Source organism: Molossus molossus, unplaced genomic scaffold (assembly GCF_014108415.1).
Source record: "Molossus molossus isolate mMolMol1 unplaced genomic scaffold, mMolMol1.p scaffold_m16_p_11, whole genome shotgun sequence".
Classification (NCBI taxonomy): Eukaryota; Metazoa; Chordata; class Mammalia; order Chiroptera; family Molossidae; genus Molossus; species Molossus molossus.
The window spans coordinates 74,542,228-74,569,047 of NW_023425346.1; the positions used below are offsets into that span (position 1 = coordinate 74,542,228).

General features: G+C 38.1%; 1 protein-coding gene across 1 annotated transcript in view; it reads left to right on the forward strand.

The window, feature by feature from the left end:
- Positions 1 to 4,213: 4,213 nt before the first annotated feature.
- CHN1 (chimerin 1) overlaps positions 4,214 to 26,820 on the forward strand; it is a 47,116-nt gene continuing 24,509 nt past the window's right edge. The window contains exons 1-2 of the mRNA XM_036254707.1: positions 4,214 to 4,885; positions 26,025 to 26,109. Coding sequence (XP_036110600.1) covers positions 4,634 to 4,885; positions 26,025 to 26,109 — 337 coding nt within the window. The 5' untranslated portion in view covers positions 4,214 to 4,633. The remainder of the gene's footprint in view (positions 4,886 to 26,024; positions 26,110 to 26,820) is intronic.

The following is a 26,820-nucleotide window of genomic DNA, read 5'->3' on the forward strand; positions in this document are numbered from 1 at the left end:
TAATTAAGACCCAACCCCAGCCAGTTGTGGATAGCTAGGAATTTTTTTTACCTACCTTACTACCCTATGTAGCTGCCCAAGTTGTAGTTAATCCAGTATTTCTTGATTAGGTAGAAAAAGTGTTCAGGATGGACAGTGACTCTGCAGAGCCTACAGTAGACTTTGCCTCTCAGTGAGCGGTGTTCACTTTTACCCAGCCATGCATTTTCTGGATGACTCCCACTAATATTTTTATGCTTTGGTTGAATTTTAGTTACTACAGGGGATGATAAGGGCCCTGGATCAGAAATACTCAGGAAAAAAAAAGGAAGAAAGCTATCTGGGTTATATGAGTGATTGTTTTCTTTAGCTTAATAACTTAAACATTATGTTAAACATTGAGGAAAAAAATTACTGTTAAGTTTGCCTTTGCAGTCTGCTCTTATCTGGTGCCTACTGAGAATCAGGTAACCTCATTGTAGGTTAAACATGACGAGGAGTCAGCTGGCCTTTATATTTTTAGTCATCACATGAGCATCTGGGTCTAAACTGAAGAGTAATTTTAGGTTAAGCAAGGAAAATTCTTTCCATTGTATTTCTTGTTGGAACAGGAGCATTTTTGTCTCATATTAATCACATAAGAGTATAAGTGTATGGAAATGAAATATCTGTAGATATAAATATTAACTTCTGCCTTTAGATACTTAAAAATGTTTTTAAAAGAATAAACCATTTTAAAAGAAGGGACTGTATGTAGGCTCAAGTAAACAAAGATATTTGGGAGATGTTGAAAAAATCATAGTTTAAGGACCACCTCATGCCCTAATTGAATGAGAGTCTTCATTGGGCATATGAATTTTGAGATAAATTGTTTGCACCAAGCAAATGGACTGAATTCATTTAAATATAGGGTTTTAGCTTCTTTAAATACAGTGTAATATTAGAATCATAATGGGTTAAACTTAATTGCTATAGTATGAGGAAAACAGATGGAAATGGCTAAGGACCTAATATGAGTAAACACGCTTCTTCTAGCACCTTAGTAAAAAGTATAGGTATTACTCTTAAATGGAGGTGGATTTGAGTCTATTACCCAGCCACCCCCCCCCCTTATTTTATTATTTTTTTTATTTTTTTATCCTCACCTGAGGACATTTTTCCATTTTTGTTCAGATAGAGTGGGAGGGAGAGAGAGGAAGAGAGAGAGAGAGAGAGAGAGAGAGAGAGAGAGAGAGAGAGAGAGAGAACCATCGATGTGAAAGGGACACATCCATTGGCCAGGGACGAATTGCAACTGAGGTATATGGCCTTGACCGGAATCGAAATTGCTACTCATTGGTCCATGGGCCAATGCTTTAACCTCTGAACCAAACTGGCCAGGACCACCCTCCCCCCCCTTTTTAAAAAGTTTTCCAAAAAACTATTTTAATTATTTAATTTTAATTTATTTTTAATTATAATTGACATACAATTTATATTAGTTTTAAATATACATCAGTGATTCAACATTTATATACTTTACAAAGTGATCACCACAATCAGTCTAGTAACCATCTGTCACTACACACAATTATTGCAATATTATTGACTGTATTCCTTATGCTGTACATTACATCCCCATGACTTCTTTTATAGCTGTTAGTCTGTACTTCTTAATCTCCTTCCCCTCTTCTGCTCGTCTTTCCGCCACCCTTTGGCAAACATCAGTTTCTTCTCTGTTTCTATGAGTTTGTTTGTTCATTTGTTTTGTTTTTTAGATTCCACATATAAGTGAAATCATATGGTATCTGTCTTGTCTGTCTGACTTACTTCACTTAACATAATATTCTCTAGGTCCATCCATGTTGTTGCAAATGGCACAATTGCATTTTTTTATGGCTAAGCAATATTCCATCATACATATGTGTAATATATATATTAATATCACTCACACACACCTATTTTCTTTCCTGTTTATCTATCACTGGACGCCTGGGTTGCTTCCATATGTTGGCTATTTGAAACAATGCTTTAATGAACATAGGGGTACATATTGTCTTTTTTAATTATTGTTTTTATTTTCTTCAGATAACTACCCAAAAGTAGAATTTTGCTGGGTCATAACAGTAGTTCTGTTTTTAATTTTTTTGAGGAATCCCCATACTGTTTTCCGTAGTGGTTGCACTAGTTTACAATCCCACCAACAGTGCACAGGGTTCCCTTTTCTCCACATTCTTGCCAATACTTATTTGTTGTCTTTTGATAATGGTCATTCTGACATGTGTGAGGTGATATTTCATTGTGGTTTTGATGTGCATTTTCCTGTTGATTAGTGATATTGAGCATCTTTTCATGTATCTGTTGGCCATCTGTCTTTGGAAAAATGTCTATTCAGGTCCTCAGCCCATTTTTTAATTGGTTTGGTTTTTTGATGTTGCATTATATGGATTTTAAAATATATTTTGGATAGTAACCCCTTATCAGAGATATCATTCACAGATATCTTCTCCCATTCAGTAGGTTGATTTTTCATCTTGTTGATGGTTTCTTTTACTGTGTAAGAGCTTTTTAGTTGGATATAGTGTCATTTACTTTTGCTTTTGTTGCCTTTGCCCGAGGAGACATTAAAAATATATCACTAAGACCTATGTCAGAGAGTTTACTGCCTATGTTTTTGTTGTTGTTGTTGTTGTTGTTTTTAAACAGGAGTTTTATGATCTCAGGTCTTATATTTAAATCTTTAATCCATTTTGAGTTTATTTTTATATATGGTGTATGGAAGTGATCTAGTTTCTTTTTTTGCATGTATCTGTTCAGCTTTCCCAGCATCATTTATTGAAGAGACTGTCTTTTCCCCATTGTATATTCTTGCCTCCTTTGTAATAGATTAATTGACCATATAAGCATGAGAGTATTTCTAGGCTCTCTGTTGTTTCATTGACCTGTGTGTTTTTGTGCTGGTATCATACTGTTTTGATTACTATATCTTTGAAGTATAGATTGAAACCAGGGAGCATGGTACCTCAATTTTGTTCCTCTTTCACAAGATTGCTTTGGCTATTCAGGGTCTATTGTGGTTCCATATAAATTTTAGTATTATTTGTTCTAGTTCTGTGAAAAATGTCATTGGTATTTTAATAGGGATTGCACTGAATATATAGATTGCTTTGGGTAGTATGAACATTTTAACAATATTAATTCTTCCAATCCATGAGCACACCAACACCCCCCTTTCTACATTAGCAAACATCCGAGGGTCCTTCCTATAAGGACAGTAACACTACATCTGGAATTATAACACTACATGAGGAATTATTCCCAACTGGCTCCCGTTGTGACCTGGCCTCAAGCTCTTTGAATAGTGAATTTTGAGCCCTGGCTGGTTTGTCAGCGGTTAGAGTGTTGGCCTGCGGTCTGGAGACACCCGGGTTTGGTTCTCGCTAAGGGCACGTACCTCAGTTGCAGTTTGTCCCCGACACTGGTTGGATCGTGTGGGTGGCAACCACTCAATGTATCCCTTTCCCGTCGATGTTTCTCTCTCTCTCTCTCTCTCTCTCCCTCCCTCCCTCCCCACTCCCTCCCACTCTATCTGAACAAAATATCAAAAAGTGTCCTTGCGTGAGGATAAAAAAAATAATAATGAATGTAGAGACTAAGGATTAAAATATAGTTAGATCTATTTATGTATAGCCCAACAAAAAAACAACTCATAGAAGGGAGACAAAACTGACCACCTCAGTGTCAGCAATATTATATGCATGCTCCTTGTTTTACATGAAAATAGTATGGTACCTAGTTAAACTCCTTTTCTCTTTCATCAAAATACTTACCAGCTTTTGCTCATCTTTATTAAAACTTGGTTTTAGTTAACTGACCTCATTCCATATGCACAAAGAAGGGTCTAGATCAGCCTTTCATAATTTAACTGACAGTAGTGCATTCTTTTTAAAACTCGGTGCTGCATGTTAATTTTCCTTTGCTTTGCAACTATATATTCCATTTTGTAATGATGCATGACTCAGTCATTGCTCATTGTCTTCCCACTGTGGATTTTTTTTTCCTTGAGCCAGCAAGAAAATCTTACGTGAGAGGAGGGAGAAACAGAGACAAAGTGAGTTGAGGAATACAATACTTAAATACTGTTGCTTGATTTTCATTGGTTATCTCCTTTCTTACGGTGACCAGTCTAATCCAGCCTTCCTGTCAAATCCCTCCCCTCCCCCACTCTCGGCTAGGGGCTGCACAGGGTATCTGTTGCTAGAAGCTGATTGCAGGCAGTATGTAGGCATCTTTCGTTCAGAATGGACGTTAATATATTCAGAGAAGAAAGCTTTTAGAAATGTATCATTGTCAAAATTGGATGGCTTTTAAAAGGGATAGAGATGCTGAATGTTTTGTATGTTAGCATCGACTCTTTCTGTTCAGAGGCAAGTTTTCAGAAGCTTAAATATAGAGCTCTTTAAAAAAAAAAAGAAGAAAGAAGAATTTTTCTGGTTAGTCGACCTCTTTTTAAGAAGTGCTTCATCATCCTCCTCCCCTCTGTGATGTTTCTCTGCAGCTCTCTGTAGGTTAGGGTTCTGTGCTGGCTGGCAGAATGCTCATTTGTTAGCTGAACAGAGTTCATCGACAGGCACAGATCATTATAGGTTTTATTTCTTTCCTGAGAATTACAAAAATGCCATCCAAAGAGTCTTGGTCAGGTAGGAAAACTAATAGAGCTGCAGCTCGCAAATCAAAACAAGAGGGCCGTCAGCAAGATTTATTGATAGCAGCCTTGGGAATGAAACTGGGTTCTCAAAAGTCGTCTGTGACAATCTGGCAACCTCTGAAACTCTTTGCTTATTCGCAGTTGACATCACTTGTTAGAAGAGCAACTCTGAAAGAAAATGAACAAATTCCAAAATATGAAAAGGTTCACAATTTCAAGGTAAGAATATTTTTTAACCTTTTCTTATAAGAAAGGAAATGTGCATTACTTGAAATACAAATTATTAAAAGAATATCTACTGATGTATTTTTAAAACTAGGATGACTGGACTAAAATATTCTTGCTATTTAAGGAATGAAGATGTTTTAAGCATGCTTTTAAGCAGAATAAAGCTAATAGTATCCAACCCCACTTTCTCTAATGCTCATTTTAGTATTCTGTTTAATCTGGGTATTTCAATGGTAAAAGTATTGGCTGATATTTGAAAGGTCTAATTTCATGATTTTTGGCATTAATTTATTTGTGATGCAAATATGTCTATCTTTTTTCGGGTATTTGTGAGATGATTAGAGCTTATCTCTGTTCTGGTAAAAAGCTTTGGGTGTAAAAGTCATGTGCTATTGCAACTAGATTGAGCAGATGGTCTGCATTTCCCATAGTTTCTGTCTCTCCTCCTCCGTTAATGAATTGGCCATGATGAAAGCAGACTGACTACCATGGGAATGTTGAGGCTGCTGACACGAGCAGCTTCTCTTCAGTTTCTGAGTATTTGCTTTCCCCTTGTGTGTGTGGGTAGCTCTTGCCTGTATTTATAACATGATATCAGACCTTGAAGTTCAGTCCTTTGCAACCTAATTCAAAGAACATACAATGTGAGGCCATGCATGAGACCCAGTTACACTTAATGGGTGAATGAATGCACTGGCATTTTTATAGTAACTTCCCAGGAGTTAAGCAACTTTATGATGAAGTTCTTGAGACGTGGATATTTTTAGTTTATGGGGAAATGTCATTAGTTTTGATGTTGGGGATATCTAGTTTCAAAAGATGATAAAGCTGGAAACCCTGTCCTTCCATTTGTTTATTAATTTATTCAACATTTATTGAACAGATAGAATGTCCCAGGCTCTGTAGTTGGAAATCTAATTCCAAATTTGCTATTCATCTTGATTTTTAACACCAGCATTTATTTTACTCAAATGCTAAATAGAAGGCTCCCAGTATGCTCTCTTTTGTTCATAGTGAGGAATAGATTTTTATGATATTCAGATCATTTTGGTATAAAAGATAAATTCCAGAATGTATGGGCTGTGTAAAGATTGCTTATATTTCAAGGCAAACCAAATAGCATTTTCTTCTCCCTCTTTAATGTTAAGGCTTCACCTTTCAGCCGGTATTTTTTATTTAAAATGAAACTGAGACCATTTCATATGTGTATCCAGTCTCAACCACATCTTCTAGTGATGAACGAACCTAAACAGCACATGCAGGTTACCAGGCCTCATTTTCTTCTTGCATGATATACAACTTGATCTTACAGGAATTTTATCACGAAAATGATCCCAAATAAATCCTTTTGCAAATACAAAGTTCATGTGCTTGTTAGGTCACAGAAATAGCCACTAAAGTTTGTAAGCAAGAAACTAAGCATACTTAGAAATAGCTGAGATTTTAAAATATATCTCCAAAGATGTACCCTCTGGTGTGTTCAGCAGGAACAGATTGACCTATTAAGGATGCCATTTCAGTGCTAAGTCAAGTTCATCGTACATGCTTTCTATCAGTATTGGTTAAAGGCAAAGAGTAGGTCTTTTCAAGGATTTGCATAAACAAGCATACATTCTCTATTTTTTGGTTGTATTTCCAGTAATTTCTCCATTTTAATTTACCACATGGCTTTAATGAGGACATTTTGTACAGCCAGAAAGTGCTGACTCTGGGACCAATTGTCACTCTTAGCTTGGTACCCAAACTGTTTTAAAGATATTTGTCTTTAAAAAAAGCACATTAAAAAGTAGAGGTCTGCTTCCTTCTCTAGAGCTGAAAAATTAAAAGCAGCTTGAGCATACTGTTTAAAAAAGCATGCTCAGGAAAGAGCTTGTGTTAGTGAGTTGCATTACATATGTTTTTTAGAGTTGCTAATAAGGTCAGAAATCTCAGAGCTTGACTCTTTCTATTGAAATTACTCTTTGTTATTTTAAAAATGTTTCTGTTGGGTAGCATTATAAAGAGACAAGTAGGGGGGAGTCATACTTGGCTTTCAAGAACACCTCCAAAAGAATTCAGAGTCTGTGGCCGAAGCAGTTTTCTCCCACAGATGTTCACTTGGAAGGTCACTGCTGTGATGTGTGTGTGTATACACTTCAGAGGTTTATTGTGGGAAAACCCCTGAGTATTTACATCATAGTTGACGTGGTCTTGCCATTGACAATTTTCTATTTTGGTAAAAATACATCCTGCTTAACCACGAGCCCACTCACCAAAGCCTCATTTCACTGTGGTTTCCTTCTTGAACTGCCTTGTTATGCAACGTTACTCTGTAGTGTGGAACAGCTGCCAACCCTGTTTCAGAGAGTGAAGCCAAGAGGGTCTTATACCAAGGTGAAATCCAAACCAATCAACTGGGCCTAACTCTAGACAGGTGTTTGTTTTTTAAAGAAAGAGAAGGAAACAAAACAGGAACACTGTGTTATGTAACATAGTCATTTTTTTCTTTTCTTTTTTCTATTGTTACTTATAAGGATTTGATAAAGAATTGATCACAAGAAAGGTTATTGTCTCTTTTGGGGGGTCATCATTTTAAAAATAAATGTACCACTTTTTAAGAAAAATTATTAACCTATTAGTTGTCAACATAACTTATAGAGAAAATAATTTTAACTGTCTCCTGGATCAACCTCTCATTTTAAGAACTGCCCCCATCCTAACACGAGAGAGAGAGAGCTAATTTCTGAAGCAGACTTTAAACTAAACAAAAAACCTGTGACATTAAAAGTAAGACATAGGCACCCCACAACTGAGGCTCTCTGGGTAGAATGATAACTAAGTCCAGCCCTTGCCCGCAGGAGCTTGTATGTTACTTGTATGACCTTGGCAGATTGCTTCATCTCTCGCAACCTCTGGTTCTGCATCAGAAAAATTGAGTTCCAGGTATGTGTAGGTACATAGTAATCACTATTTTTGTTATTGCAAATTACCCCTAAATGGATAATTTTTCTGAATTCATACCAAGACTGTTTTACTTGCCCAGCTGTAGAGGTCATGATGCAGTTGAGAACCCTGGCATGGTTGTGGGGGCCCAAGAAAGCTCTTGCTTCTTTCTTAGCTCCCAGGCAGCATTAGTTATATAAGAGCAGCTGCATTTTCCTGCACCACAGAATACAGGGAAATCCTGTATCTCTTTTACTCCCTCCACATTATTCAGTGTTTCATTTGGTATGTTTAATTCAGATAGCTCTATAAAATAAAACCAAGGTTGCATATAACAACAACAGAAACCTGGCTGGTTAGGCAAATTACATGATTAAAAAGAAAACATTAAGAATTTTAATGAGTAGATACTTTAAAATGTGAGTTTAGTGAGTACTTGTAAAGACAAATCTGAAAGGTGGTCTTGAGGTGGTGACTGCTTGATTTTAGGTTCAGATATTTGTATGCTGCGTATAAATGGAAAATGTGACATATTAATATATTTAATGTTGCCAAGATAATGGACAAGCAGTGAATCTTGAATGGATATTGCAATTAAAACACTCTAACATGAACCTGGTAATTTTTAGTAAAATTACTGATTCAAGACCTACTGGAATAAAGCAATAATAGTGAACCCATCATTCCTGACCAGGTGTGTGGGTTGATAAACTGAAGAGTAGGAATGGCCAGCACTGTATTCTTTTTTTCTGAGGATACAAACAAATTCAAGCCCTATGGGTCTTCATTTGGTTCACATTTGAAAATTAATACAAAGAGAACCAACAAATAAAAATAGATGTAGTATGGCTCTGGCTGGTATGGTTCAGTTGATAGAGCATCACCCCGCACACCAAGGAGTAGCGGGTTTGATTCCAGGTTTGATCTCCGGTCGGGGTTGTGCAGGAGGCAACCAGTCGATGTGTCTCTCTCCCTTCCATTCTCTCTAGAAATCAGTGGAAAAAATATCCTCGGTCCTGGCTGGTGTGGCTCAGTGGTTGAGCGTCAGCCCATGCACCAAGAGGTCACTAGTTCGATTCCCGATCAGGGCACATGCCCAGGTTGTGGGCCAAATCCCCAGTGGGGGGCATGCAGGAGGCGGCCAATCGATGTTCTCTCTCCTCGATGTTTCTGTCTGTCTCTCTCTCTAAAATCAATAAGAAAAATTAACAATAAAAATAATAGATGTAGCATGAAATTTGGGGTTAAATTGTGATCTATTAAGTTCTCTTACAGCTCTAAAGTTCTCTGATTCAATTATATTGAGAAACATTTGATTTGTTAATAAAATTTTAATAATGGAAAACAATATATTTAGACCCATATAAAGACAAATTTTTAATATTGATTTTTAAAAGAATCAAAATAAAGTATATATGAAATAATATTTTTTAAAACTAAAAATATTAACCATCAGTGATGTGGCATTTTTAAGGACCGAGCCTTCCACCTCCCCAGCTTCTCTTCTCTCTCCATTCTTCCTTCACCTATCTCCCATCTAGCAAAATGCCTTGTCAGTGCTCAGAAAGCATCTGTTGAATGACTAATAAATGAACACACAGCATGGCGTGGGGAACCTTGGTGATGATGGTGGGAGCTGTTATTTTGCAACCACTTCATGGCAGTGGAAATTTCAACACAAAAGTTGATTCTTCTGATCTTAAGACCTGTGTTGTTACAGATGGGCTTTTTAAAAATCAAACTCATGTGAGTTTTTTAAAATAAAATAAACCCCTAAACATCATGTTATCTTATATTTGATGGGAGTATTTGTGTTCACATTTTAAGTGTTTAGAAATTTCAATATTATTTTGAAGTAATAGTAATATAAAATGAGTTAAACCCAATATGACACAATGGAAAAGGCAGCCTGGAATGTCTCATTATTAAGCTTCAGCAACAATGTCACTCGTCATTGCTTCTCCTATGTGTATGAACATGGAGGGTCTAAAATTGACATTTGAAAGGAATAATGTTTTTCTTCAAATAGGCGTATTATACATGTATATGTGTATATGAATGTGTGTACACACACACAATTCCTGGTTCTTAATGTGGGTGACTTACAAGAAAAGATAAAAATAAAGATCAGTGTGCAGTGGGGATTATTTCTGCCTTGGGCAGTCAGATTTGTAGAAGGCCGATGGAGAGAAAATAGAGATTAGACAGGATCATCTGTAAAGTCTCTGTAGGTATTGTGTTTCTATTGCTAGCTGACAGACTACTTATCAGATGCTGTAGAAGCCAAAAATAATGAACACATACTACTCTGCTTTTTACTTCTGCCCCTGCTGGTCACAAGGAGGACCACTCTCAGCCCTGTTCATCCTTCTTGCAGTTCATAATCTGTCTGGGGAACTGGTTATGATACCTCCAGTGCAAATCTAGATCATTAAGGTCATTGAAAAGGTTACTGCTTCCCATTAATAATCCAAAAAAAGAAACCTGTTACACGTTTCTTGTTGGTTGGCACATACTTGCTTATTCTTCTTCCTAACACTGTATGGGACTAGAGAATTTAAAATACTATACTTAACTCAAGAGAAACCCATGATTTATTACTAATATGGTCATTCTACCCAAAGTGATCTACAGAGTCAATGCAATTTTTATCAAAATCCTAATGATATTCTTTACAGAAATAGAAGCGACAATCCTAAAATTCATATGGAATGACAAAAGACCTCAAAATAGCCAAATCTGTCTTAAGCAAGAAAACAAAGCTGGAGACATCACACTTCCTAATTTCAAAATATATAACAAAGCTATTATGATCAAAACAGTATTTAAAAAGACATACAGCCCTGTCTGGTTTGGCTCAACGGTTGGAGCGTTGGCCTGTGGACCAGAGAGTCCTGGGTTTGGTTCTCACTAGGGGCACATACCAAAAAAAAAAAAAAAAAGACATACAGACCAATGGAACAGAACAGAAAGCCCATACATCTACAGTCAACTGATCTTCAACAAGGGTGTCAAGAATAATAAATGGGAAAACAATAGTCTCTTCAATAAACGATATTGGGAAAACTGGATATCCACATGCAAAAGAATGAAATTGGTCCCGTATCTCACAACATATACAAAAGTCAACTCATAAACAGATTAAAGACTTACTATAAGCCCTGGAATAATAACAACAACAAAAAACTACTGGAAGAAAACTTTTTGACATTGGTCTGGGCAATGGGTTTTTGGATGACACCAAAGCACAGGCAACAAAAGCAAAGACAAATGGGACTACATCAAACTAAAAAGCTTCTGCACAGCAAAGGAAACAATTAACAGAGTGAAAAGGGAACCTATGGAATAGGAGAAAATATATGCAAGCCATATATCTGATAAGGGGTTAATGTCCAAAATATATAAGAAACTAATACATCTCAATAGCCAAAAAAAACCCCCAAAAACTAAATAACCCAGTTTTAAAATGGGCAAAGGACCTGAATAGACATTTTTCAAAAGAAGATTATACAATGGCCAATGGGTATATGAAAAGGTGCTCAACATTACTAATCAACCTCACACCTGTTAGAATGGCTGTTATAAGATGAAAGACGAAGGGGATGTGGAGAAAAGGGAACCCTTGAATACTGTTGGTGCAAATGTAAACTGGTATAGCAATTATGAAAAACAAAAAAATTCAAAATAAAGCTACCTGTGATCCAGCAATAGGTTGCCTTTTAATCCTACTGATTGATTTCTTTGCTGTGCAGAAGACTTATCATTACATGGAGCCTGCATGTCTATTTTTGCTTTTGTTGTTTTAAAATTTGGAGAGATTTAGAAGTTTATCTTTCTTGAAAGCTGTTAGTGGAATTTATTGGGTGTCCTATTTCTTTTGTGGAATTAAAAAATAAACAAAATATTAGAGAGTAGTTTAAATTTGGAGAGAGGTTTACAAATTTGTCTTCCTCACTAGGAGGTTGTTAGTGGAACATATTAAGTGTATTATTTCTTTTATGTAATTAAAAACCAAGTAGTTCAAAACAAACCAATCCCCCCCACCCCCAAATTTCAGGTCAGCCTTTGAAATTACAACGTAGGGTTGCCACTTTTAAACTTAAAGAGAAGGACTCTGGCTCTCTCTCTCATCAGAACCTATCCTGATTCTCCTAAATGTGAGACCCTCTGGCAGACAACTACATGTCATGTGGCATTCATTCTTTTCAGCATGTGTATCTACCCTATTGGCTTAATGTTTTAGAAAATTTGGTATCTCTAAAATCTAAACCAAAGTAGAGAACCAGCCTGGCATGTGTCTCTCAACACAATAACAAGTTAAGGATGTAAACCCATAGGAGGAACATAATTTTAGAAAGTCACTTCTTCTGTTCTCATAATACTTTATGCGTCCATCCAATAATCTAATCCTCAAGGATTGTTTTTCTTCTTACATTTGGGACATGTTGGTACTTTAAAGGCAACCTTTATAGCCACTTGTGTCATAAATCCATCCTCCCCTTCCAGACTTAATTGAGGATTAAGCCTTAATTCTATCCTGCTTATTTTGTAAATTAATAGAGATACATATGTAATATTTCATATCTCTATTTTTCAAAACCTTGTTTAATTGACTAAGTATACTGTCATACTTCATCTTCTGACCCATTATGTCAATATTCTCAGAGGACAGTCTTACTTAGGAGTGAGGCCTACTGTGACTTTAATAAGATTGTCAAACAGTGCCTGAATATTATGTGCATGTCATAATATCTTACCTCAGTCATTGTCTATATTGTCAAGTTTCCTATTATCTCGGTACACTTATTATCATTAGTCAGCTTTCATTATTCATATCTAATAGAACATGACACAAAAATATCATTGCCTTCAAAGAGCCCAAAGGGCAGAAAGAAAAGAGACATGGATATACAACAAAGGAAGTGGAATATAAGTCAAAGAAAGATATATTTAAGTAAAAAGAAGACACGGAGATGTTGGTTTTATTTCTTAAATATTTTACCATGGTAATGCTGGTATCTGGGAAAAACCACTGCAAATTATTTTTCTGATAAATACCAAAACAACAGTAGTGTGTTTTGTTTTTTTTTAAGTTTACTTTTCTTAAAATATCTTAAGATTCTTCTTGTTGCAAAATAGAAAGCTAGAAAAGGAAAGGGAAATAGTCCAGCATTGTTACACTTAATGAAGAACATCATCAACTATTATTTTCTATATTTTTATATTATTGGAGGAGCAAAAATAGAACTTGGGTGTGTTTTTTTATATGTATATATATATGTGTGTGTTTTTATTTATTTATTTATTTATTTATTTTTAGATAGAGAGGAAGGGAGAGGTGAGAGAGAAACATTGATTGGCTGCCACTTGCACACCCCATACTGGGGATTAAGCCTAAAACTTGGGCGTGTGCCCTGTCCAGGAATCAAACCAGCAACCTCTCAGCCACACTGGCCGGGCATTGGGTGTGTTTTTTAAAAGTGTTATCCAGATGTAAAAATTAAAAAGAAAATAATATATCCATTTTTAGGTTATGGGAACCAGGGGCTTCTTGTCCTGTTGGGGGATATCCTCCAGGCTGTTGCATTAGAGATGGAGTTTGGTTGTCTGTGGGAATGGATTTGCCCAAATCAGGCCTAAAATGTCAGGCTTACTCTTTCTTTTTTGTTTGGAGTTTCGGCTCTTACATGTGCCACACCCTAATCACTGCTTGGGGCTCTGCCTCACAAGCTTGGATAGTGAGTGCCCTTGTTCATAACGAGAAGGTCCATCTCTAGGAAGAATGCAATTTTGTTTTGATGGTTGCTATTACAGCTCATTACTCCAAAATTATATGACATTGCTTCAGTGTATCTTTTTAGAAAACTTTTTAGAGAGAGAGGAAGGAAGAGATAGAAACATTGACATTGATCGGCTGCCTCCTGCACACTCCCTACTGGGGATCGAGCCTACAACCCAGGCATGTGCCCTGACCAGGAATCAAACTGGGACCTCTCAGTCCATGGGACGATGCTCAGTCCACTGAGCCACACTGGCCAGGCCTTTATAACAAATCCATTTGGAATCCATGACTGATATTTACCATTTGATGGAACAGATAGAAGGCTTTTCAATTCAAGTGTAGTAAAGTCCAGCCCATGCTCTCTAAGACAAAAAGGGAAATTATTGGCTCACATATGTAGGAAAAGTCTGGTGTATGTTGACCCAGGAAGTTACTAATGTTACCAGTACTCTGTCTTCAAACTCTGTCTTCATTTTTAGGCTCCTGCTGGTGACAAGATGGCTGGCAGGGGCTCCAGCTCTACATTCTCAGAGTCTAGTCAGTCACAGTAAGAGAGTGTTTGAGCAAGTTGTCTGCACCTGGCGGAAATTCACCCAACTTTCTTATATGCCCTTCTCTGAACCAGCTCTAGTTTCAGGAGAACAGATTGTGCTTATTGGCTTAGGTCTAGGTCACATACTCTACCCTGGACCTGGGCATAGGGTCAGTTCCATATGGTTCACATAAATTGAGGACTGAAATGCAAAAATAAGATTTATTCCATGTGGCTAAAAAAGAAACGCCCGCTACATTAACTAACAAATGAAATCACTGCCCTGGCCGATTTGGTTCAGCGGTTAGAGCATCGGCCTGCGGTCCCAAGAGACCCAGGTTCGGTTCCCGCTAAGGGCATGTACCTCGGTTGCAGTTTGTCCCAGGCCCTAGCTGGTCGTGCGAGTGGCAGCCATTCGATGTGTCCCTTTCACGTCGATGTTTCTCTATCTCTCTCTCTCTCTCTCTTCCACTCTCCTTCTCCTCCTCTACCTGAACAAAAAAATGGAAAAAATGTCCTCGGGTGAGGATTTAAAAAAAAAAAATCACTAATTACAAGATAATAGTTTACGACCTACCGAATACTACAGTGTTAATGTAGCACTTTGCTGGAAGAGATGTACTTGTAAAATTTCATAATTATAGATGGTGATTTTCTACTTCTCTCTCAATGATAGACAAATAGAATAGAAAATTAGTAAGGACATAAAAGCCTTGAACAACAGTATTGACCAATTTGACTTAATCGGTATTTATATAATATTCTACTCAGCAACAGCAAAATATATGTGCTATTCAAATGAACATGGAAGATTCTCCAAGGCAGACAATATTCCAGGCCATAAAACAAGTATCAAAAAATATAAAGGGATTGAAATTATACAATGCATATCCTCTCACCACAATGTAATTTCAAAATCAATGACAGATATCTGAAGAATTTCCTACATATTTAGAAATTAAGCAACTTATGGCTGAATAATAACTCAAGGATTAAAGAAATCATAAGATTTCTTAGAAAAAGAAAAATACCGCCCTGGCCAGTTTGGCTCAGCGGTTAGAGCGTCGGCCTGCGGTCCGGAGAGACCCGGGTTCGGTTCCCGCTAAGGGCACGTACTTCGGTTGCAGTTTCTCCCCGGCCCTGGTTGGCCGTGTGGGGGGCAGCCACTCGATGTGTCCCTTCACGTCGATGTTTCTCACTCTCTCTCCCTTCCTCTCTCTCCCTCCCACTCTATCTGTACAAAAACTGGAAAAATATCCTCGGGTGAGGATTAAAAAAAAAAAAAAAAAAAAAAAAAAAAAAAAAAGAAAAATACCTCATATCAAGATTTATGGAATATGGCTAAAGTAATATGTATGGTGGAATCTTTATTATACAATCTGTACTTTGTAATGTGATCGAAATAAATAAATAATGCCTGGCCAGTGTGGTTCAGTGGATTGAATGTTGTCCTATGGACTGAGAGGTCCCAGTTTGATTCCGGGTCAGGGCACGTGTTCGGGTTACTTGATCCCCAGCAGGGGGCAGCCAATTGATGTTTCTCTCTCTAAAAAAAAAAAAATCAAATAAATAAATAAAAGGAATGCCTTGAGAACTTTTATGTTTCTGCTGCCTGACTCCTGGGTTTCAGATAGATGGTTCTATGTCAGGGGCCACTCCTGCAGTTCACAGAACATTGGTACCAGAAACTGGGTGTTCTAGCAAGTTCACTTTTCTGCACCACATTAACTCAGCTGTAATTTTAGAGACATTTCTCTCTCATAGGGATAGGGGTTGATTAGAGGGATCAGGGTAGGGAGGGGAGAGGGTGGGTAGATCCTCAGGAAAGCCGTAAGGAAATTTAAATATATAATTACATTGAATGACTAATATGAGTAGAATTGATCATTATTTTTTGTATACATGTTTACTTAAGGCACTGTTTTATACACCAGTCAAAAAAACCTTTTTATAATGTTATTCATGTGGGACCAGAACTAAATTATGATGCTGCCCTAGTAGTTGCCCTACTAGTAAAGTAAGACTAGTCTTGTTATATAGTCTGACCATATTCTATCAGTTTTTTCCTGTAGTTATTTCTCCTGTTTAAGGGGATATCATTTATCTGTGGCAAGACCAACGTACGTCTAGCAGGCTTTTATGGTATCTCCCTCGATTTTGAACAGTTCTCTCACTCTTGAAACATTACGTCACTGATATTCTGTCATTTATCATGTTTTTCAAAATGACACTTCTGTGTTATCTCCTTGTGTGGTTGTGCTTCTCAGAGCCCCTGTGAACTCTCCCTGCACGATCGGCTGGGGCAGCTTCTGGTGATAGAAGCTCTTAGCACCTGGTCCCAGCTGTCCAGGGCCCCAGGCGCAGAGCCTCCCCCTTCTGACTGCTGTTGGCCAGTGGGTGTCTCCTCCTGTTCCTGGCACTCACCAGCGCAAGTGCTTGGTGCATTCCCTCTGCCTTTCCTGCACTCTGAGGACAGGCGGAGTCGGCATGGCCAGCATGATGTCAGTGCTGGTGGCTTAACCACATCCAAACCGCACTGATTGATATAGATTTTCCCTCAAGAATTAAGGCCACTAATAGCTCTGACTAGATTTAACTAAACAAGAAGATACTGCCTTGATACTAAAGACACTCCTCGGTTAAGTACCCCTCCCCACATATTGTTTCAGGGAATCCCTGCATAACTTTATATATCTGTTTGCTAATGATCATAGCCAATGTTAGGCATTCTCTTCTCATGGCTTAATAGTGTAATCAAAATACTTTAATGGAAGTGGCAAAAATAGGACCAAAATTCTGATTTTCAAATCATTTGGCTCAAAATTAAACCATCTTGGTGAGACTAAAATTGGTTACTTAAAAGAGTACATTCTGGTTGCCCTAAAGATAAAAATGGGGGGGGGGAGCCTTTCCTGCCCAGCTGTCTGCCTACCTACATTTCTTTCATTTTGGTTTTGATCATCTGTTCTCTCCCTTCACCACCCAGTGCCAGGCTGGAGAACTGACTCATCAGAGCCTCCCCAGTGAGGAGCAGCAGCTGAAATGCCATTCCCGCTTTCCCGAGTACAACTTCATTTCCCTTACTGTCCTTATCACCTCCAACCTGTTTACATTGCGGTGGGCTCCGCAGGCAGTCCCCGCGGCTCTTTTGTCCGTGCTTATTTCTAGAGGCAGGGCCGTGGTTTGGAAAGGATATTGAAGACAGGTGGAATTTTTTCTTTTCTTCCCATGGCATTTCTTTTCCTCGGTTTCTCTTACTGACATTCAAACTGGTGGTGTGAATGTCAGGAACATGAGGAAGAGCATAAGCCAGGGTTCGGTCAGTATAGCAGTGGGTCGAGTTGAGAATGGCTTCAATTGTTACCTAGATCAGTGCGCAGGAGACACACACCTGGGCCTGCACCACATGGGCACCTCAGTAGCCCACCCATCTCCCTTCCTGTCTGTCCTTTTCAGCCTGGCTCTGGCCAGTGCCTTCTCTGTGACAGACTTGGGGTCCACTAATGAAGCCAGTCTTTCATCTCTGTTTTTAAGGTGATTAATGTGAAAGGAATCATTTGTGGGTGAAAAGCAATCGCAAATGTCATGGTAACAGAGTTGTCTTTTCTCCAGTTGCAAAAGAGAAGAGGGCTTTAAAACTAGTTGCTATGCCCTTTGTTTATGAATGTATAATTTGTGTCATGTACTCTGTTAGTTTCATTTGTCAAGATGTATCAAAACCTTTGGAGGTGGCCTACAAAAACATGTCTATGGCCTACTCACAAGGTTGCTTTGCTCAGACCATCCCTGACCTCACTGACAGTATTTTATGCTGAAGCTGATTACTCTTTTGGATTATCTTACCAAAACACCCTCCCAAAGAAATCCTTTTGTAATAAATTGATTAAATGATTTCTTTAAATAACTCTAAAGAAGAAGTAGTAGTGTTTCTAAGAAATCGATGTTTCCCACCTTATAAAGCCAGTGTATGTTATTAAGGTTGTACAGTAAACAATAGAAACAGAGGCAGAAACATTAACCAAAGACTAGTGGATGTCCTAAGGTAAAGTAAGATGCACTAACACCTCATTTATTACAAGACTATGTCCATCAGCCTCAACTATGAGAAACACAGGCAAGCAGCCAGAAGTTTGTTTCATTTAAATAAAAACAACTCACTTGTATGTAGAATCTAATCAACAAAATAAACTGATGAGCAAAATAGAGACAGAGACATGGATACATGGAACAGACTGACAGCTGTCAGAGGGGAAGGGCTGTGGGGACTGGATGAAAGAAGGTGAAGAGATTAGCCAGAAAACATATGCATGACCCATAGATGCAGACAATAGGTAGTGATGACCAGAGGGAAAGAGCGGGGCTGGGTGGAGGTGGGCAAGGGGGGAAGGCAATGGGGGACATCTGTAATAGTGTCAATAATAAAATAAAGGTTTTTTTTTAAAGACCTTTAAGAGGAAGATAGATGACATATTCTCTTGATTTACATCCAGTGCTAGCAAGTTCTCTTATCAGATTTCCTTATTCACATCTAAGAATCAATGAATGGAAAAGAGAAGAGAATTAGGAAGAGGAGGAAGAGCTGACAGCCTTGGAGAAGAAGAGACAGGAAAACTAAGACACAAACATATGAAAACATATAAGTGTGAGGCCACTTAGAAGAAAAATTATATTAAAAATGACATATGGAGCCTTGGCCGGTTTTGCTCAGTAGTTAGAGCTCGGCCTGCGGTCTGGAGAGACCCGGGTTCAGTTCCCACTGAGGGCACGTACCTCGGTTGCAGTTTGTCCCCGGCCCTGGTTGGGTCGTGTGGGTGGAAACCACACAATGTGTCTCTTTCACGTCGATGTTTCTCTCCCCTCCCCCCCCATTCTATCTGAACAAAATATTGAAAAATGTCCTCGGGTGAGGATAAAAAAAAAAAAATGACACATGGAAAGTGTCACTTAATCAGAGTCTGTTGGTTGTGTCTGTTGTAAAGACATCTATATGTTGATTTCCTGAACACTGACCAGCTGCAGATCACTAAGGGCTGTCTATTACATTGTGGGGCCTTCTAAGCAAAAGTCTCTCTCTCATAACCAAAGGCTTTGGTCCGAGCCCCTGGACCCCTCGAGACCACTCCAGACCTCCTTTCTCCCAGATGCCACCTGGTTCTTTCTTAGCATCCTCCTAAGCAGAAAGATTTCCCAAGGTGCAACTTTTGATCTTTTAATTATTACATTTTGAATGCCCATTACATTCTGATTTAGTTGTTTTAAGACAGGTAATCAAAATAAAACCATGAGTCGTAAACAAAATTGTCAGCAGGCACCAGTGCCCTAGAGCCTCGTCTGCAGGAACAGTGTCCTGTCCGTTGTGCTAGACAGAGAGCAGTACAACCAAAGAGCTGTTCTATGTTGTATAATTTGTCCAATTGATTTTTTTCTGAATTGGTAAAATGTGATATAAATATCACTGATTATGTACAACTGCATGCAGAATAAAACATTTAAAGCTCAAATTTAGCACAGTCACCCTTTTAAAAAGACAGTAACCAGCACCCATTTTGATAAAAACTCTCAGCAAAGTGGGAACAGAGGGATCATACCTCAATGCAATAAAGGCCTTTTATAACAAACCTACAGCCAACATCATACTCAATGAGAGAAACAAAAAGCCATTTCCCTTAAGAACAGGAACAAGACAGGGATGTCTGCTTTTACCACTCTTATTCAACATAGTACTTGAAGTCTTGGCCACAGTGATCAGACAAGAAGAAATACATAAAAGGCATACAAATTGGAAAGGAGGAAGTGAAATTGTCATTATATGCAGATGACATGATAATGTACATAGAAAACCCTAAAGACTCTGCCAAAAACCTACTAGATTTAATAAATGAATTCTACAAAGCAGCAAAATACAAAATTAACCTCCAGAAATCAATGGCATTTTTTCTATACCGATAATGAAGTCTCAGAAAGAGAAACTAAAAAAAATTCTATTTACCATTACAACAAAAAAATTAAGGTACCTAAGAATAAACTTAACCAAGGAGGTAAAAGACATATACTCAAAAAACTACAGAACATTGAGAAAAGAAACAGAGGAGGATATGAACAAGTGGAAGCATTTGCGGTGTTCATGGATTAAAAGAATTAACATCATTAAAGTGTCCATACTACCCAAAGCAATCTATAGATTCAGTCTTTAATAGGGATTAAATACCAATAGCATGTTTCACAGATCTAGAACAAATATTCCAAAAATTTATATGGAGCTTAAATAGGTGCAGCAATCTTGAGAAAGAATAACAAAGTAGGAGGAATCACAATACCAGATATAAACTACAAAGCAATTATAAACAAAACAGCCTGGTACTGGCACAAGAACAGGCATATAGATCAATGGAACAGAACAGAGAGTCCAGAAATTTATTCAAGCCATTACGCTCAATTAATATTTGACAAAGGAGGCAAAAGCATACAATGGAGTAAAGACAGGCTCTTCAATAAATGGTGTTGGGAAAATTGGACAGGTACATGCAAAAAAATGAAACTAGACCACCAACTTACACCAGATAGAAGAATAAACTCAAAATGGATAAAAGACTTCAATGTAAGTTGTGAAGCCATAAAAATCCTAGAAGAAACCATAGATAGCAAAATCTCAGACATCTCATATAGCAGAATTTTCATGGGTACATCGCCTAGAGCAAGAGAAACACAAAAAATAAACACATGGGACTACATAAAAATAAAAAGCTTCTGCACAGCAAAAAAAACTGTCAACAAAATGAAAAGGGATCCCACTGCATGGGAGAACATATTTGCCAATGATACGTCTGATAAGGGGTTAATTTCCAAAACATATAAAGAACTCATACAACTTAACAAAAGGAAGACAAACAATTCAGTTTAAAAAATGGTAAAGGGCCTAAATAGACAATTCTCCAAAGAGGACATAGAGATGGCCAAGAGTCATGAGAAAATGCTCAATGTCACTAATCAGAGAGATGCAAATTAAAACTACAGTGCGATATTACCTCACACCTGCCAAAATGGCTGCCATCAACAAATCTTCAAACAACAAGTGCTGGCGAGGGGGTGGAGAAAGGAGACTCTAGTACACTGCTGCTGGGAATGCAGACTGGTGCAGCCACTATGGTGAATAGTGTGGAATTTCTCCCCCCACCCCCCAAAATTAAAAATGAACTGCCATTTGACACAGTGATCCCACTTCTAGGAATATATCCTAAGAAGCCTGAAACACCAATCAGAAAAAATATATACACCCCTATGTTCATAGCATCACTATTTACAGTAGCTAAGATCTGGAAACAGTCCAAATGTCCACCAGTAGGTGAGTGGATAAAAAGGCTGTGGTACATTTACATAATGGAATACTATGCTGCTTTAAGAAAAAGAAGGATCTCTTATTCTTTGAGACAACATGGATGGACCTGGAGAGTGTTATGCTAAGGGAAATAAGCCAGTCAGAGAAAGACAAGTATCACATGATCTCACTTATATGTTGGAATCTAATGAACAAAATAAACTGATGAACAAAATAGATCCAGAAACATGAAAACATGGAAAAGACTGATGAATGTCAGAGGGAAGGTGGCAGGGGGTGTAGGAAGAGATGAACCAAAGAACTTATGTGCTTGTATGCATTACTCATGGACACAGACAGTAGTGTGTTGAAGGTTTTAGGTGTTGAAAGCTGGGTGGAGGAGGTCAGCCGTGGTGGTGGTGGTGGGGGAGAGTATCTGTAATAATTTCAACAACAAAGATAAGTTTAAATTAATAAAATAAAAAGAAATTATTTGTCACTTTTTCTTTATGCACTTCACACTATTATAGTATGACTTAGTTTCAGGACAGAAACTTGCTTTCAAGTCCAGCAGCCTTTCTCTGAATTTCTGACACATTCTAGTTCCTATTCTCCACTTTCCCCAAACTCCTTATTTGCTTAGTGGCTGAAGTGATGTCCTAATGCATAGAGACTGCAGACTATGAGCTTCCTTAGTTTTCTGACCTCCAGGCCCCCCAACACTCCTGCACAGCCATCTTCTTTCCTAACTCAAAGGAGGAGAAAAGTAATTTTCCTCTTATTCAAAGGTAATTCCTTTCCCTGGATCCCATCTCCATTTGACGCCTTCAGAAACCTTACTCCATGAGGTAGTTAGCTCCTTTCCCAGAAATCTTCAATCAGCCATTCCTGTCCCTTCCATGTTTCCCTCCCAGACCTGTTCATCTACTTCTGTTCTTTCTGTTAATGCCAGCTCCCCCACCCTCAGTCACTAAGCCTGAAACCCTAAGTTAGCCCAGTGCTTCCCATCTCCTAATTCTGTTGATCCTACCTCCTAAATAACTCTTTATCCCTTTCTCCTGATGACCACTGCCTAAGTTTAGACCCATGACATCTATTACCTGGACCACTGCCATAGCATCCTACCTAGTCTGTCTTCTCTAGCCTTTCCCTCTTCCTTGACTGTGTCCCTCTCCTTAATAATCTTCAGTGGCCTTTCATTGCTCACTAGGCAACGTATACATGTGTAGGCATGAAAAAGGCCCTGTCTGTCTACCTCTCTTCTCCTACCATGCCAGTCATTCCCACCCCCACTCTTCCTTGGAATTCTCTAAACATCTCATTGTTTCACTCATGCTGTGTGCTTTTGATTTCCTTGTAACAGCCTTTCCTAATGTTCACATACACACACATACCCATGGCTCACCTGGCTGACCTGCTCATCCCTGAAGACTCAACTCTTGGGTTGCATCTTAAGCCTGAGTAGTGCCCCTCCCCCAGCTTCCCTCACCCTTGGTAGATGCTTTCACTAGAGCATTTTCACTGTGTATGTATTTAATAGGAGAAACCCACAATACATTCGCCAATATCCTTTTTTTTTAAAAAAAGAATGTTTTCTTTATTGCTTTTGGAGAGAGGAAGGGAGAGGGGGAGAGAGAGAGAAATATCGATGGGAGAGAACATCAATTGGCCGCCTTCTGCATGCCCCCCACTGGGGATCAGGCCCACAACCTGGGCATGTGTCCTGACTGGGAATCGAACTGGCGATCTCTCGGTGCATGGGTCGACGCTCAACCACTGAGCCACACTGATTGGGCAAGCCAATATACTTTTTATCTTTGTATATGTCATCATTTAATTAATGTTTATGAATAATAAAAATATGAGCACCTTTTTAAGTGGTTTAAAAAAAACAAACAAAATTTGAAACAAGAAAAAAACCAGCCCCAAATTGCTCAAGCTGCCTTTATAAAAAGCTGTCCAAGAAGAAAATATGTAAATAATTTTCTAAAGATTGCTTTCTGAGGTAATTGTGTGATCCTTTAATTAGAGAACATTGGGTCTGCTTGGACAGTTAAACCCTTTCTTCAGCATGTGTAATATGAAGAACTGTCCCAAGATTTGCAAAATGCCACATTCACTACTTCTTTTGTGAAGGTGAGGAAGACTCAGTGCTATTTGCTGGAGCCCTTTTTAAAGTAATTTCACACGGTCTACTCTGCTTTTGTAACATTAAGACCCTTTACCATGAGATAACTGGCAGGTACACAAAAGTGTGGACTTCCTCCACACTTCCGGTCCCTTCTTATGAACCTTACCAAGGTAAGAGACTGGACTCTCCTGAGATCTGGCAAACAGGAAGCCAGTGTGTATCTCAAAGACTTTCCCTAAAAATAACTTCACGATTCTCTAGCTATTTATATATGATTCTATAACCTTTCTTATGAGTCAGTACTATCTAGTTCGCTCCTTCTCCTCAGAGTAAAGCAAGATTGCATAGTTTATCCAGTTTATTCACTCAAGGAACATGGACCAACGCAAAGATATCAGTGTATCTGAATGTTGATCTTGGGCTCTGCTTCAGGAATTCCAGGAAATACTTTCAATTTACAGACTCTGAACATCATTAACAATCCAGAAGTAACTATGTCTGCATTCCTGACATTTTTTCATAAAAGACATAAAAGGGGTTATGGCCGCCTTTTCCAGAACACCACGATGTTTAGTACTGAAGCTCACTTGGCAATACAGAGTTACAAGCACAGAACTGCTTGGAATGAGCACCAGGTTATGCATTGCAGCATAAATGGATATTTTTCCAATAGTAGTATTTTGAATTTTGATACACCATATTTCATTGATTTTAATATTATTCTTTTTTCATTTTAACATCTATGAAATTGGCATTTATCTTATAATCAGTGGTTTGTTATAATTTAGTTGACATGGTTTTTCTAAATGGAATATACAGGGTGGGGCAAAGCAGGTTTACAGTTGTGAGTACACAAAACACAAGTTTATTCTTCTGCTATTATTTATTGTATTATTTTTCTATACAAACAACTGTGAACCTACTTTTGCCATACCCTGTATGCATCTTAGGTTTAGTGTAAGTCTTGTGTTCAGTAGCATCTTAAGTTTGAAGGGAATGAGTTTTATATATATATAAAACTATAGATCTCTTAAAAATCATTTCCTTGGTTTTTGAGACCTATTTGATACATAAATAGAACAGCAGTAAAAATGACCATTTTATCTGTGAATTTCATTATTTGCAACGGCTGTTTTGGCAGATATTTATGTTGAAACCAAATCATCACATTCTGATGTTCACTCCTTATATTACTGTTTTCTGCAGAGGAAATCATATATATAAAAGAAATAATCTCAAATAAATGTAATTTGATACAGCTCGGTGGCTTCCTTCTTCCCTCTCCCTTTCCTTTTAACTTATTTCTTGAGGACATTTTTCAGCCAGTATTTGCTCAGAAATCTTATAATGTTGCTGATAATATTCATTTTTTTTTCTTTTAGTCTCTAATATTTGGGGTTTGGATTCATTACTTTTCTATTTTACCAATAGTTTTTCATCTGAGTTAAGGTAGAATGCTTTCTCTTTCCTGTACATAAAAGTCTATAGGGATCTTAGCACTGGAATCTTTCTTTTTGTGGGTTCCTTCATTAGGGATAAAGGAATCAAATGCGGTACAACCTTTATGAGTTGGAATGATTACTGAATAATTCCTATGCGAAAATAGGGTTCCCGACTAACTGTAGTTTCTTTTTTTTTTTTTTTATCCTCACCCGAGGACATTTTTCAATATTTTGTTCAGATAGAGTGGGAGGGAGAGAAAGGAAGAGAGAGAGAGAGAAACATCGATGTGAAAGGGACACATCGAGTGGCTGCCACCCACACGACCAACCAGGGCCGGGGACAAACTGCAACCGAGGTACGTGCCCTTAGCGGGAACCGAACCCGGGTCTCTCTGGACCGCAGGCGGACGCTCTAACCGCTGAGCCAAACTGGCCAGGGCCCGACTAACTGTAATTTCTAAAATATATTCATTCTCTTTGCTAACATGTTAAGTATCAAATGGTTTTGAACAGGAATTGGCCGTTTTTAATGATTCAGTTGTGACCAGTTACTAAGTATCACCTTCAACATCTGTGGCCCTAACTCTGGTCACAGAGGACAGAAGGTGGATCACCTGGCAAAATCTGTCACAGGACCCAGACATACTCTCCATTGTTCCTTACCCTTCGTGCGTGGTGCTCAGAGCATGCCAGTGTTTGTATAGCACATAGGTAAAGCTTCTTACAGCTGAAGGGAACAGTGGCAAAACTCCAATGTAGAAATTATTTTCTAAAGTAAATTGCAGAATATTTGGTTTTATTTACCATCATGTCTAAGACAAAGAATAAATCAAACTCTGAAAGGAATTTTCACTGCTTTTCAATTTAACTCAACTAAGGTTTTGCCTTAATGTGATCACAGCAGCCTCTTCATTACCCACAGTGGCTCCTGTGTATTAGCACTCTGGCAGGAGACAGCCTTCTCCCCGTGTCCCCCTCCGGCCACTTTGTCTCTCTTCTTTTTCAGGTCCATACGTTCAGAGGGCCACACTGGTGTGAGTACTGTGCCAACTTCATGTGGGGTCTCATTGCTCAGGGAGTGAAATGTGCAGGTAAGAGCTCCTCCCTCTCCCTGTATTGAGTACACTATGAAGTTACAGGAGGATTAAGGAGATTTGCTGTTGTACACAATGGGCTGGATCCTGATTTGCTCTTAACACACGTGCGGTCGTCTGGATTTTCAGCCAGCCACCTTGGAAATTGATATTTTATCTGCCCTTAACCTTGCACTTAATGAACAGCAGACTAGGGATCTGGGATTAGCCCATTAAAAAGAGAGAAGTCAGCTTGGTCAAAAAGTCTGATAAAAGGAGATTAAAGTAAGGCAGTTATATTTAACTGTTGTCTTTGATGTTGCAGGAACTAAATTTATAAAAATGATTTTTTTTTTAAAAGCAGTATACAGGCAGGGACCTATGATTGTTGCCTTGGAAACTGAATTTTAAAGATAACTTGTTAAGCTGGATTGTCCTTGCTAAATTTTTGTGAAATAGAATTGAAGCTTTAAAAATCTGTGAATTTATCTTCAAAGAGGCTTACCAAATTCTGAAAAACCACTTAGTCACTAGTATTTTGTTTGCGAAATTTTGAATATGCCAAATCTTTTTTATAAACTATGACCATACTATTTTTAGGTTTAAATTTAGAAACTTTAAAGATTTATACCTAAAGAAATAACCAACTCTGGGACATATGAAATGCTTTATAAAATACGTGGTTATTCACATCACGTGAAATTCATTTATATATAACTGCTATACAGA